Here is a 13,951-nt window from a genome sequence, read left to right on the forward strand (position 1 = left end):
CGCGTGGCCTGAGTTGCTCCATGGCATGTGGGATCTTCCCGAACCAGGGCTCCAGGGTGTCCCCTGCACTGGCAGGCGGATTCTTAACCACTGCGCCACCAGGGAAGCCCTCAATTTTCTAATGTACTGTTTAGTTATTGAGTTAATGCTTTCTTAGTCACCTTGGGTGGGGATTATTGAGGAGGGGAGATGAAATGGGCTTGGAGATTAGAGGCTAGGAAATGTTTGATGGGGAGGTTGTTGAGCATACCTGAATTATAGTAACTGTAACCTGCATGGAGACTTGTGTTAAAGGCATTAAGTATACCTAACACATGGCAAGTGCTTAATAAGTGCATAAATAATGGAGTATCAGAATAGCCACTTACCATAGTTTCTATTTAGTACTTAATGTTCTCCACAAATAAGCAGCTTTCTGTGATTCTAAATTAAATTTTAAAATCATGGCTTCAGTTTTCCTGGCTTTCCACTAGAAACCTAATTGCAGAGTATCTTTAATTATGCTAGGCCCTGCTCGTGAGCAGTATGTCAAGAATATGTCAGAGACACAGCTTCACCATTATGAAGCCAAGTATCTCATAAATCAGAAAGTGAAAAAGTTTTTTCCCACCATGAACGGAGGATGAGTTGGATTGATAATTAAATGCAGATAACATTATGAAATTAAGTTTGAATGGTATCATTTTATTGTTTTATGAAGTGTATACAGAAATAATGATATTTAATTTTTGAATGATGCATATTTTTCATTTTCTCTTTCACATTCTCCACTAAGCCATACATTTATTTATATACAGTGAATTACATATAATGAAATTGTATTAATTTACATACTGTTAAATATACATGTGACTAAGCAAAACTGTAACAACATAGGAACAAAGTAGACAAAGTTGGGAACTATTTTGTCATGAGGTATTTGATATGCCAAGTTTACTGTAGTATATATGTTCATAAATTATTGTTTGTAATATTTGTTTTTAACATGGGAAACTTGGTTGTAATTTATAACAAATGTGAGAAACTGTCAGATTTGCTGTGTGTAGATTATTTTGGACATATATTATTGATGAAAGCACTTTTTAATGAAATTTGCTTTTGAAAGTCATTGAAACAAATTTTGAAGCCCTTTTTGTAAAACTTGTGTCCAGGTATCTTTAAAATACATACAACTTCAGTTTTAAGATCTAAGTTGCTCTTATAAATGTAGACCAGGGTGGGCAAATTATAGCCTGTCTGCCAAATCTGGCCCACTATCAGTTTGCTTGAAAAAAAAAAAAAAGTAATATTTCATTACACATGAAAATTATATAAGTTTTAGATCTCAGTGTCCATAAATCAAGTTTTATTGGAACACAGTCATGCCCATTCATTTATGTATTATCTGCAGCTTCTTTATGGCTACAATGGCAAAATCGAGTAGTTGTAAAAGAGACCATATGGTCCACAAGTTTAAAATATTTACTCTCTGGTGCTTTACAGAAAACAGTTTTCCAGCCACTGATCTAGAAACTGCTGTACTAACTCCATATTTAAAAGTTCTCAATCATAAAGCCTTTTTATATCATTGTAAAGTTTTGACACTATAGCCTCCCAGTAAATTCTTATTTCATAGATACATTAGACATATGGAAAAGCAGTATTTTAACTCCACATTTTAATCTTGTAAAAAATAGAGTCCAGAGTTTTCCTTCTAAATAAAAACAATGTAGTGAGATAAACCAATTTTTAAAATACACATATTGGCTTAGGTCAACACCTGGGAAATATTAGGGATTGCTCTGAGGAAAATATTAAAGAATAGGAATTTATGCTGTAAATTTCACATGAATTTTACCATGATGTGTAATGAAATAAATCCTAGTATATTTAATTTTATTTGTTGTCATGGTTGTCATTTGAACTCTTGAGACAGATATACTTAAAAATTATCTGTAAGACTTTAATTCGTTTTTAAATTTCTTCTTTATTACATTAACTGCCAGGTATACCACAGTTAAAGTTATCCTTTTGACAGTTGTTTTGCAGTATTAACTAGATTCTAGATTAGAATTATATAGGCTAAATTATGTAGGAACTCAAAACTTCAGTTTTCATTTTTTGTGACTATTATGCTGTTTGGACATCTCTTCCATGTAAACTAAAATTTGCTATGACATTTTATTGATGCTTTTAAAGTATCTCATCTGTAAGACGTATTTTGTAAATTGCAATAATAACCATTAACTAGCTTTTTTCCCCTGTTTTCCTGGGGTTTTTTTTTTAATAGTTTTTCATGTGGTCAGCAAATGATCATAATGGAGAAATAAGCTTCTTTAAGTATCGCAAATTAGCATGAACAGGGATTCAAATTTCTTTTCTTAATTTTTAATGTAGCCAATTTGTGTGTGTGTTCTGATTGCAGACCTTGCTTGCATGTACAAGTTATTTAGTCGTGTGCCAAATGGTTTGAAAACAATGTGTGAGTGTATGAGTTCCTACTTGAGGGAACAAGGTAAAGCCCTTGTTTCTGAGGAAGGAGAAGGAAAGAATCCCGTTGACTATATCCAGGTGAGTAAATACAGAAGATTCTCTTTATCATAAAGTAATTTTGACAAGTGCTAAAAAGGTCACTTTTACAAAGCTATGTAGTATGTATTTCTGACTTAATTTTTCCAGTGGTAAATTAATATGTAATTATCCTAAATATTTTAGAATTTTGGAAAGCATGTATATTTATATCAGGGATACAAACTCACCCACTTCTTTTCATTTATGAGCTTGTCTGATGAAGAAGTCTATTTAAATAGTCTCAAGAATGAAAGTTCTTTCTACTTTTTTGTATGCTTTAGAGTTCATATACTACCTTAGTGTGTTCAAGAAAAAATAACTGTTTTAGTGACTTTTTGGTTCAAGATATTTTGCTTTCAAGCAGTACAACAAATATATTACGCTCTCAAGTTTTTCATATTTTAATATGAATAAGCTTTCTCTATGTATTTTTAAAGCTAATTTTCTCTCAGGCTCACCCATTCAGTCAAGATAGAGGAAGGTGGGGAGAAAAAGTGAGGAGAATCTTTGGTTCATCTTTAATAGAATAATACATAAATGGAAGATAGAATACTTCTCTCACCACTGACATTTTTAACAGGCTTAGAAACAGGCTTGAAAATAGCAATATAGAATCTGTAAGTTTAACACTGAATGCACACATTTATTACCAGCAAAGTTAAACGTGTGTAGTTACACATGTATTGTTTATAGAAAAGTTATTATAATGTATCCTAAGTTTCTTTGTTTTTATTTGGAAGGGCTTATTGGATCTGAAGAGTAGGTTTGATCGCTTCCTCCAGGAATCGTTTAATAACGACCGGCTCTTTAAACAAACTATTGCGGGTGACTTTGAGTATTTTCTCAACCTCAACTCCAGGTCCCCTGAATACCTCTCATTATTTATTGATGATAAGCTGAAAAAGGGAGTCAAAGGGGTAAGTATTAATGCATTTGAAAATATATTAAGTTTTATTTGTAGATATAAAATTAGGAAATAAAATATAAAATTAGGGAATTTTGTAGATATAAAATTAAACAGTCCTCCTTTGCTGTGCTTAAATGTGCACTGTGATATTTGAAAGGATTGTTTCAAGTATTTGAAATGGTCAAAAGTACTTTGACATTTCATTGAATGTGTAACTGGCATCAAAAACAACTACACATCCATAGACTTGAGATTGTGAGGGTTAGATATGCTATAGAGATAATAAGGAACTAGAATACAGCTATCCATGTGGCACATAGAATGTTGCTTGCTGTCACCTGGTTCTGGGGGTTACGTATCAAACAATACTTGAGTGCCAAAAATTTGAAGGCACAGACTAGAATAGGTATCAGAAAATAGTTCGAAAGCATATATGGAAGCTCAGTTTCAAGCCTTTATAATATATCTGGGATCTTGGAAGCTCACTCCAGCACAGAAAATCAAAATAAGCAGATTGTGATCACACGTGAATTGGTCTTCTTGACTTCATCTTGGGATTTGTGAGACAGAAGGGCAAAGCAACAAATAGGTAGCTATAACAAAGAAACAAATAAGAGGAAGATTACTAAGGACACCAAATAGAAAATACACAGCTGAGTAGTCTACCATATTTTTAATATAAGCTTAATACAACCTGCCACAGTATCATCTTGCCCTTATTTAAAAGATTAGGGGCAAGAGTCCTTTTTACTTTGGAATTATAACATTATTACCGTTCTGGTTGCACAATTTAGATTTTGAATGAGCTTATATAAAAATATCTGTCTTATGGCCATGTAAGTTTCTGCCTACATACTATGCAAGGGCATGGTAAAATTCTTTTATGTGATTAAAATTTCATTTCTTCTGTTCTCAGTCATCCTTTAATCCAGCCATGTATCACTTCATGCCTCCCTTTCAGAGGTAGCCCACTAGGGAGTGGAACTCCATTCCAGCCCCTGATTAATGCTGCACTAGATGAGGATTTAAGAGTCGTGCTACTAGATAAAGTAGGAGGCACTTTCTCGCACTAGATCCCTCCTCCTGACATATCTCAACCAGATGTTTATGTTTGTTATCAAACAGTGTTTTTAAACTATTGATGAACTGTGATGCTGTTTTTGTAGAACTAAAATTGTGTAATTGTTAAATTGTCTTTTCAATGGTTTGCAGCTAACAGAACAAGAAGTAGAAACAATATTGGATAAGGCAATGGTCCTTTTTAGGTTTATGCAAGAAAAAGATGTATTTGAACGTTACTATAAACAACACTTGGCAAGGAGACTTCTCACAAATAAAAGTGTTTCTGATGACTCTGAAAAAAATATGATTTCTAAGTTAAAGGTAAGGTGTATTTAAGATGGAATGGAAAAAAAAAAAGATGGATTGGAGTGCACGTCACTAATGATTATCACATAATTGAGCACCAGCAACATGTGACTGGGAAATACTTAATTGATTTAAAATACTTATTTCTCTAAATTAATAAAACTAGATTTTTTTGAGCAGGCTGTACTTAGATTTGTTCAAGTTCTGGGACATTCACAGTGTGCTGGAATTTCTCTTGGTGTGGCAGATACATTCATTCATGGAGATCTGGGGGAGGATTAGTACAAGGGAAACAATAAAGGGAATATCACCATATAGTTCTGTTTCAAAGAGTGTGGTCCACAGACTACTTGTACCCATATCACCTGATATGAGTGTTTCTTGCTGAAAACATAAGAGTTCTGAGCACTGCCTTCAGTGAGGTTTATGGGAATCTCAGAGAGTCTGGGAATTTGCATTTTAAAATAAAATTCTTGGATTAATCTTAATCACACTGAAGTTGGTATCCACAGACATAGAACAACTATTGGAAAGATTTAGGAAGGATGACAGTAACATGGAAGAGTTTCTTTGTACATTTTCTAATAGTAAAATCCATCATTTATTTGTGTATATTTGTTTTTCTTCCACAGACTGAATGTGGATGTCAATTCACATCAAAACTGGAAGGAATGTTTAGGGATATGAGCATCTCAAACACAACTATGGATGAGTTCAGGCAACATCTACAGGCCACTGGGGTAAGATTCTTCATTAATTTCTACTTATGTAAATGTGTTTATGTAAAGTCTTCTGTAATGGGCATTTTCATCCAATCAGATAACTGAATTGCTGGTGTTATTTATTTTTTTAAAAACTTTTATGGAGTATAGTTGATTTACAATGTTATATTAGTTTCAGGTGTACAGCAAAGTGAATCAGTTGTACATACCATATATCCACTCTTTTTTTTTTTTTAGATTCATTTTCCATATAGGCCATTACAGAGTATTGAGTAGAGTTCCCTGCGCTATGCAGCAGATTCTTATTAGTTATCTATTTTATATATAGTAGTGTGTATATGTCAATCTCAGTCTCCCAATTTATCCTTCCCCCCACCCCATGTCATTTCTTTAAATGCCATTAGTGACAACATATGTATTGTCTGTGAGTGCTTTAAAAATTATTTCTCCCATATAACCGCTTTTTCTAACTATTAATCTTAAAATATTTTTTCTTATTCTTATAAAACTTAGTTTATCTTCCCCACTTGAAGGAATATACTGAAAATTTAATAAATAGTGATTCTGCTGTTATAACCATTTTTAGGTTAGGGAAAGAATACCAGGCTTATGCAAGCTTACTGAGTTTTAATGCTCTTCCTTTTACTTTACCCCAGGATGGTGCTATCTTAGAATTGTTACCTGATTTTCCTGTACGTCAGTATTCTTATTCATCTGAAATGTCAGGATAAATGGGCCTGACATCCTCAGGGTCGGTGGAGGGTGAACTGAGTATAAAAACACTGATGCTAGTGTGTTATAAATGTGGTTTTGTATTGTGATTCCCAGAAGGCAGTAAGCTGCAACTTATATGGCCTTGGAGTCCAGTGGGGTTTTGTGAAGATTCAGTGGGGTTTAATTAAGTTCAGAATTTTCCCTTCTCTCTTCTTTTTTTTTTAAACTGTTTTTCAACTGTAACTTTAAGTTTAGAGAACTCCACATTTTTTCTTTAATGTTTTCTTTCTCAACTGACAGTATACTACTTCATAATTAAGACATGTCACAACCATTTAAAAAAAAATTGGAGGTCTTTTCTTTGATATTTAAATATAAGATCATCACTTCTACTGGTCCCATAGGTCTCATCACAAACAAAATATGTGAAAATACCTAATTCTGTAGAAATGGACATTTATATATATTAAGACATTTTGACTCAGAGGGACTTCTGTTTCCTCTTTGTTATAAATAGTTGTGTGATTTGCCTCGGATGTTTACAGTGGAGAAAGGCTGAGAGCAGGAAAGATAGACTCTGTGATAAATAGAAATTTGAGTGGGCAGGGACTGAATAATGTGATTATCCTAGATGTTTTTCTCTTTTAGATTGTTCAGGGATTTGTGCTTCATTCTGTCTAATGCATTGATAAAATCATATTTTCATATGGTACATTTTTTGTTTTTTTTGTTTTTCTTCCACTAATGTTACACATATTTAAGAGCTATAAGGAGATAACCTGGTCTGAATAAATGCTGTATTGAAACCATGTAAAGGAATGTTCCCGGATGTGTCCAGAACCGTTACTATTTTTTTAGCTGTCTAATTACCTTATCTGTGGTAGTTGAAGGCATTTTGATAAGAAAATTACGGTCTTTATTTACTCTCGACCACTCTCTTGCACTTTTTAAAAAAGAGGGAATGATTGTTCAACGTGATCATTTCATCAGATTGTTTGCTTTTGTTATTTTCTATTGTTATGAAGTTGTGCATTTTCTATTCTTTCATTTTGATTATTCAGATATATCCTGCACTTTATGGTGGAATATTTGTTTCATAATTTGTTATCCCAGTAAGTAGAGTACTTATCAAGATGTTCAAAGTTGTATATCTGCTAATCTGGTTGCAGCTTTCACTTTGTAAGGCCATTATTCGCATGCAATTATTGGCTATTTTGTAATTGTTTAAACTAAGGATCTTAAGCTTTACGTCTCCTAAGCCTTAATCTTCATTAGAAAGATTTGATGAAAAGTGACAGAGGAATCAAAACAAATCTTGAACTTTCTGAAATCTTGGAACCCTTTTAAAACATCGTCAATCCTCAGATAATTCTCTGTAACTTTCTTGAAGGTTCTTGGCCTGTTTAAATATACCAAGAGAATGACTCTTCTGTTTACTTTCAGAAGTCATATTAACAAGTACTTTTCTTAAAATGCTAAATACTTGTATATTTTATTAGATAAGTCATATTTATTATGCTGAGGGAAATTTAAGTGTGCATTTCTTTCCTGTGTTTTACTTTAATGGGGATAGGAACAGGAAAACCACCTTGCTATCGTATTTCTGTTTATTTATATCAGCAAATCATATCACATCCAGACAGACTTTTCTGGTACCTCTGTTTCTGTGTACTTGTCCCTGGCATGTGCTATCTTGGAAAATAAGCTGAATGATTTAAAAATATTACTAAGAGGGGCTTCCCTGGTGGCACAGTGGTTGAGAGTCTGCCTGCCAATGCAGGGGACACGGGTTCGTGCCCTGGTCCAGGAAGATCCCACATGCCGCGGAGCCGCTGGGCCCGTGAGCCATGGCCGCTGAGCCTGCGCGTCCAGAGCCTGTGCTCCGCAACAGGAGAGGCCACAACAGTGAGAGGCCCGCATACCGCAAAATATATATATATATATATATATTACTAAGAGAGGTAGAAAGAAAAGGTCCAAACCATTAGAGTAATAGTTCCTTGAGGTTCTTTCTTTTTCTTTTTTAATAAATTTTATTTATTTATTTATTTATTTTTGGCTGTATTGGGTCTTCGTTGCTGTGCACGGGCTTTCTCTAGTTGTGGTGAGTGGGGGGCTACTCTTCGTTGCAGTGTGCGGGCTTCTCATTGCGGTGGCTTCTCTTGTTGTGGAGCACAGGCTCTAGAGCGCAGGCTCAGTAGTTGGGGCGCACGGGCTTAGTTGCTCCTTGGCATGTGGGATCTTCCCGGCTCAGGACTCGAACCCATGCCCCCTGCATTGGCAGGCGGATTCTTAACCACTGCGACACCAGGAAAGCCCTCTTTTTCTTTTTTTAATTTAACAAATAACTCATTGTTTCTGTGCCAAGCGTTTTTCTAGGCACTGGTTATACAGCAGAGAATAGACAAAAATCCCTGCCATGTTGGAGCTTACTTTCCAATCTGGGAGACGGATGATCAACAAGATAAGTAATTACATAGCACCTTAGCTGGTGATAGGAGATATGGAGGAAATCTGTAGCAAGGAAGAGTGGCCGAGGAAGGCCTCCTTTAAAAAACGACATTTTGAGGAAAGACTTGAAGATTAGGGAGCAAGACGTGGAGATACGGGAAAAGAGATGAAAGACTTCATTGTCTTGGGTGGATTGAACCAAGTTGTGACCCCCTTCCCAATTACAAGTGTACAAACAGTTCTCAGCCCCTTCTCCATTCATCATCTAAGAGTCTGCTGTGATCATCTCTCCTATGTGTCATGTAAGATTTCTGGATTCAGTTTCTTTAAAATAGAGTAAATCATTTATTAGATATTTATGAAGAAATCTGAGTGTGGAATACTTCTTGATATTTATAAACTCATTTTTCTCTTTAAAGAATTTCTATCACTAAATCATCCAGGTTACATAAAAATGGAATAATGGTTTAAAACAAGCTGTGAATATTAAAAATAAAGATATTTCCCCCTTTAGAATTTCTGTTGATGTGTTTTATTTTTGTTTTCTTAAAATTGTAATTTATTTAAAAAGAAAAAATATCTAATTGTGATGGTAATGCTAGCATATATTTTGTAGAGGTAGTCAAACATTATGCAAATGCTTATAGAGCACCTGCTGTGTAGAACTGGATCTAGTGTCCTATGCAGAGGACAGAGGATAGAATGTGAGCTGCATGTGAAAGCATGGAGGTTATGGTCAATATAGTTGAAATGTGACTGGGATATTAGAAATGTGTTGTTTCTGTGTTAAGATGGTAAAAATGTTTAAAAGCTGAGATGAAAGGTATTATTCTAGAATTTTCCCTAAAATGATACTGATAATGGCCCCTTGACATTTTATCTGAAAAAAATCTTGAGGACCAAAATCTCTGTACTTTTCAATGACACCAGTAAGACTTTGTTCATATGCTAGGAACTTTGATCAGTATTGTAAATTCAGCATCTGAAGCAATAATTATAAATGTGCCAGGATAGTTAAAATTAGGAAAACATTGGATGAGTGTAACTTTTAAGAAGATGTGTTTTATTTGCTGAATGTTGGATATGGAGATAACTACTTTGATAACTCTAACACAGTGTCTGTATGGAACAGATAACACATCCTAGCTAATTAGGGGGGAACATTTTCTTCTCTTTTCCACAGGTATCTTTAGGTGGTGTTGATCTCACAGTTCGGGTGCTCACAACAGGTTATTGGCCCACTCAGTCAGCCACACCAAAGTGCAACATCCCACCAGCACCAAGACATGCTTTTGAGATATTCAGAAGGTAAATGTAGATCAGACTTTGTATTTCTAAGTACAAATTGTCCAGAATTTAGATAAATTTGAGCATTCAGTAGTGTCCCCAATTGAAGGGGTATATACTCCATTTTTTAAATCTCATGTTATCGTTTATGCATTTAATATGTAAGGATGAATTGCATAAACTTTTCAGAGGAATATCAGTCTGCTTTCTTCAGCATTAGTGCATGGTTAGGAGTATATTTTGTATTGTTGATGTCTGACACTAGCTTGGGGTGACTTGCTTATTGGGTTAACTGTGGAGAAAGGAGGTCATATAAACAGCGGTGGCTGAGCAGCAGCCAGGGGCAAATAAATGTACTGGTGGAAAGTACTTAGTGTGCTACCTTTATCACTTAATATCTAGCTAAGTTTCTTAGGTCTGTTTCCCACCCAGCCACCCCCACCCCTTATTTAGGGCTTCTTTTCTGTAAAAAAAAATTGGAACTGAACTTGATTCCTAAGGTTTTGTTTAGCTTTTAAAGTCTCCCTTGCATATATGTTTGTTAAGGGTTGGTAGTTTATAATTTCACATATATAAATTACATGATTCTCAAAAACATGGTTTGATTTGCTGAAGGTTTTACTTAGCCAAACACAGTGGTCGACAGCTCACACTCCAACATCATATGGGTTCTGCAGATCTCAATGCCACCTTTTATGGACCAGTTAAAAAGGTAAATATTAATAGTTTGAAGGTATTTTTATTAAGTAACTTAAAATTAGTCTGCAGAAGTGATTTGTGATTTTTGTTGACTTAGATAAATTATTTATTTCTTTTATTTCCTTACCTGTTTCAAATATTAAAAAGAGGGAAACTTCGGCTTTGATTTATTGATTTCTGTTCCCTTAGTTGCTAACTTCATTTGACAATATGAAGACTATACCAGTAGCCTTCCTTATGGAATAAATAATATAATTACATGTTTTATTTATAAGATTAGATTTGAGATAATATTGCATAAAATAATGGATTTGAGGGCATACAAAGCCATGAGTTCCTTTTCAAAATTCTCAGTCTCCTATAATCCTTATTTCCAATAAATTGAAACCGGGAAAGCTAACACGTAAGATTTGTGAAATGTACAAAATGTTGCTAAAGTGATTATTTAAAAATTAACAATACAGGGGCTTCCCTGGTGGCGCGGTGGTTGGGGGTCCGCCTGCCAATGCGGGGGACGCGGGTTCGTGCCCCAGTCCGGGAGGATCCCACGTGCCGCGGAGCGGCTGGGCCCGTGAGCCGTGGCCGCTGGGCCTGCGCGTCCGGAGCCTGTGCTCTGCAGCGGGAGAGGCCGCAACAGTGAGAGGCCCGCGTACTGCAAAAAAAAAAAAAAAAAAAATACATTAGAGAAGTGCCTTTATTTAAAGAAGTAATTGCTTTTTTATATGTAAAATTGTGAGGTTTAGAGTAATAATATACTTCATTGCTTGGTATAAATCAAATCAGGGTCATTTGGCTTAAAATGGCAAAATAATAAAAAGCTTCTAAAAAACATTAAAATACCTAAGTTGTCATCTTGGCAGCAAGTAACAGTTTCATTAAATATTTTAATTAAAATCTTACTTGTCACTGCAATACCAAAGTTTTTTTTTTAATATTGTTGAAGATGCCTATATACATGTTCTAATTTTTATATTTAATGAAGTGGGAAATAGTCCTTAGAGTTCAGTTAGTTGAATAATGTTTGACACTATTATATATTTAACTGTTAAGTGGGAAGGTCAAGGATACATACTAAAGAACTCAGCTTTTAATTATTGCTTTCTTGTTTCTGTTTTAAAGGAGAGGGTTTTTTCCTAAATAATCATGTTATCTTTTGAGGTTTTATTAAACTGATCAGTAGGTTTTAAAAACATAATTCATATGTTAATTATTGAGGACTGAATTTCTACTTTGTACTTCTAAATCATAGAGCAGGAATAGGCTTTAAGGATGGCAGAGGTTTTTCCTTCCCATCCTGTGCTATTATTTGAACTCTTACCATGATCAGACCACACAGACAGAAACCTAATACTACTTTAGGGTAGTAGTATAATGGCAGTAGCATCTTATAAGTCCATTATTATCCCATTGTGTACTGTTAACATAATTTTAGTTATAAATATAAGGAATTACTCATTACTTGCTCAGATACATTAAAATGTTCATAATGGGAAAAAATGGGACAGTCCTAAATAAAGACTTTGTGTGTATGTATACACACATATTTACACGTACACTTTTAAAATAACATTTCCTTTTTATATAGGAATGAGTTTATATCATTTTGTTAAGGGGAGGTTGGGCATTACAGAACTTATTTTTCAAATATACTGTTAAAGTTACTAGGAGATAATTATATCTTGTTTCTATTTTTATATTTAAAAAATTAAACAGGAAGATGGATCTGAAGTTGGTGTTGGAGGGGCACAAGTAACTGGCTCTAATACGCGGAAGCATATATTGCAAGTCTCCACTTTCCAGATGACCATATTAATGCTCTTCAATAATAGAGAAAAATACACATTTGAGGTATGGACTGGTTATGTGAATTTTAACCAATTGTTTCTGATCCTCACCCGGCATTTGGGTTGTTCTCAGATCTAGACTGTAGTGAATAGAGCTATATGTTTAACTTTTTAAAGAAGTTGCCAAACTGCATCCCGAAGTGATTTTTACCATTTTACATTACTGCCAGCAAGTGTAGGAGAGTTCTAGTTGCCCCACATCCTCTCCAAAATTTAGTATTGTCTTTTAAATTTTAGCCATTTTAGCTGGTGTGTAATTGTACGTATACATTGTGGATTTAATTTCTTTCCTTGCCTAATAATGACATTGAGCATTTTTTATTTGTTCTTATGCCACTTATATGTCTTGTTTGGTGAATTCTTTGTTCATATCTTTATCGGGTTTTTTAAAAGTTCTTTACAAATTCTGGATACAAATCCTTCATCAAATCAAATCTATGTTCTGTGAATATTTTCTCACAGTCTGTCACTTGACTTTTCATTTTCTTAATGTTATGTTCTAAAGAGCAGAACTTTTTAATATTGACGAAGTCCAGTGGCCACTTTTTTATGTTTATGGTTCATGCTTTTGATATCCTATCTAAGAAATTATTGGCTATCCCAAGTTTGCAAAGATTTTCTTCTAAGTGATTTATAGCTTTAGCTTTTACATTTAGGCCTGTGATCAATTTCAAGTTAATTTTTTTGGTATGGTTAGAGGTAAGGATTAAGAATTATTTCCTCCCCACACATAGGTATTCAGTTGTTCATTTCAGCATCATTTGTCCAAAACACTAGTCTTTTCCCTTTGAATTACTTTGAGCCCTTTATTTAAAAAAAAAAAAAATTCAGTTGACCATATGTATGTGGGTCTATTTCTGCACACTCTGATCTATTTCATTAATTTCTATGTCTATCCTTATGCTAATTTTACACTATTTTGATAGTGTCAACTTTCTTTTTTTTTCTTAGAGTATATATATTATAATATACTTTTTATTTCTCCCATTAAGTCATGATTTGATTGAACTAAATTCATTTAGTCTTTTCCCATACCTTTGATGAGTAGGTTGGAGTTGAAATGAAGATCATGTGATTTTTAGTAAGTTTAAAGATAAGGAATGAATATTTTAAAAAGCTGTAGAATTATAGCCATATTTATACTTAACTGAAAATCAATTTTCAGACATAGGTGAATGAATATAGGAAGAAATAAGTTTAAGTTTGAAATGAAGAGCAAGATTAAATTCTAGGCCTATTTTAATACTCATCTCCATATTCCCTTTTTGTGATGATGATAAATAGTTAAGAGATGACTGTTTTTATGTGATATACCTCAAGGAAATATTTTGAAACGTAAGTGTTTTATTTTTAGGTCAGTGACTAAGCCAAGAGGTTTTGCTCTTATAAATTTCCAGGCGTGTTTTACC

The 13,951-nt window shown here is 34.1% G+C and overlaps 1 protein-coding gene across 3 annotated transcripts in view; it reads left to right on the forward strand.

Moving 5' to 3' along the window:
• Positions 1-13,951, forward strand: part of CUL3 (cullin 3) — a 96,863-nt gene that overhangs the window by 63,448 nt on the left and 19,464 nt on the right. For all 3 annotated transcript variants that reach the window (XM_067740398.1, XM_067740399.1, XM_067740400.1), the window contains 7 exons: positions 2,405-2,550; positions 3,291-3,467; positions 4,670-4,840; positions 5,458-5,565; positions 9,896-10,020; positions 10,615-10,711; positions 12,412-12,546. In XM_067740398.1, the coding sequence (XP_067596499.1) occupies positions 2,405-2,550; positions 3,291-3,467; positions 4,670-4,840; positions 5,458-5,565; positions 9,896-10,020; positions 10,615-10,711; positions 12,412-12,546 (959 nt within the window). The remainder of the gene's footprint in view (positions 1-2,404; positions 2,551-3,290; positions 3,468-4,669; positions 4,841-5,457; positions 5,566-9,895; positions 10,021-10,614; positions 10,712-12,411; positions 12,547-13,951) is intronic.

This window comes from Pseudorca crassidens, chromosome 6 (assembly GCF_039906515.1).
Source record: "Pseudorca crassidens isolate mPseCra1 chromosome 6, mPseCra1.hap1, whole genome shotgun sequence".
NCBI classification, from domain to species: Eukaryota; Metazoa; Chordata; class Mammalia; order Artiodactyla; family Delphinidae; genus Pseudorca; species Pseudorca crassidens.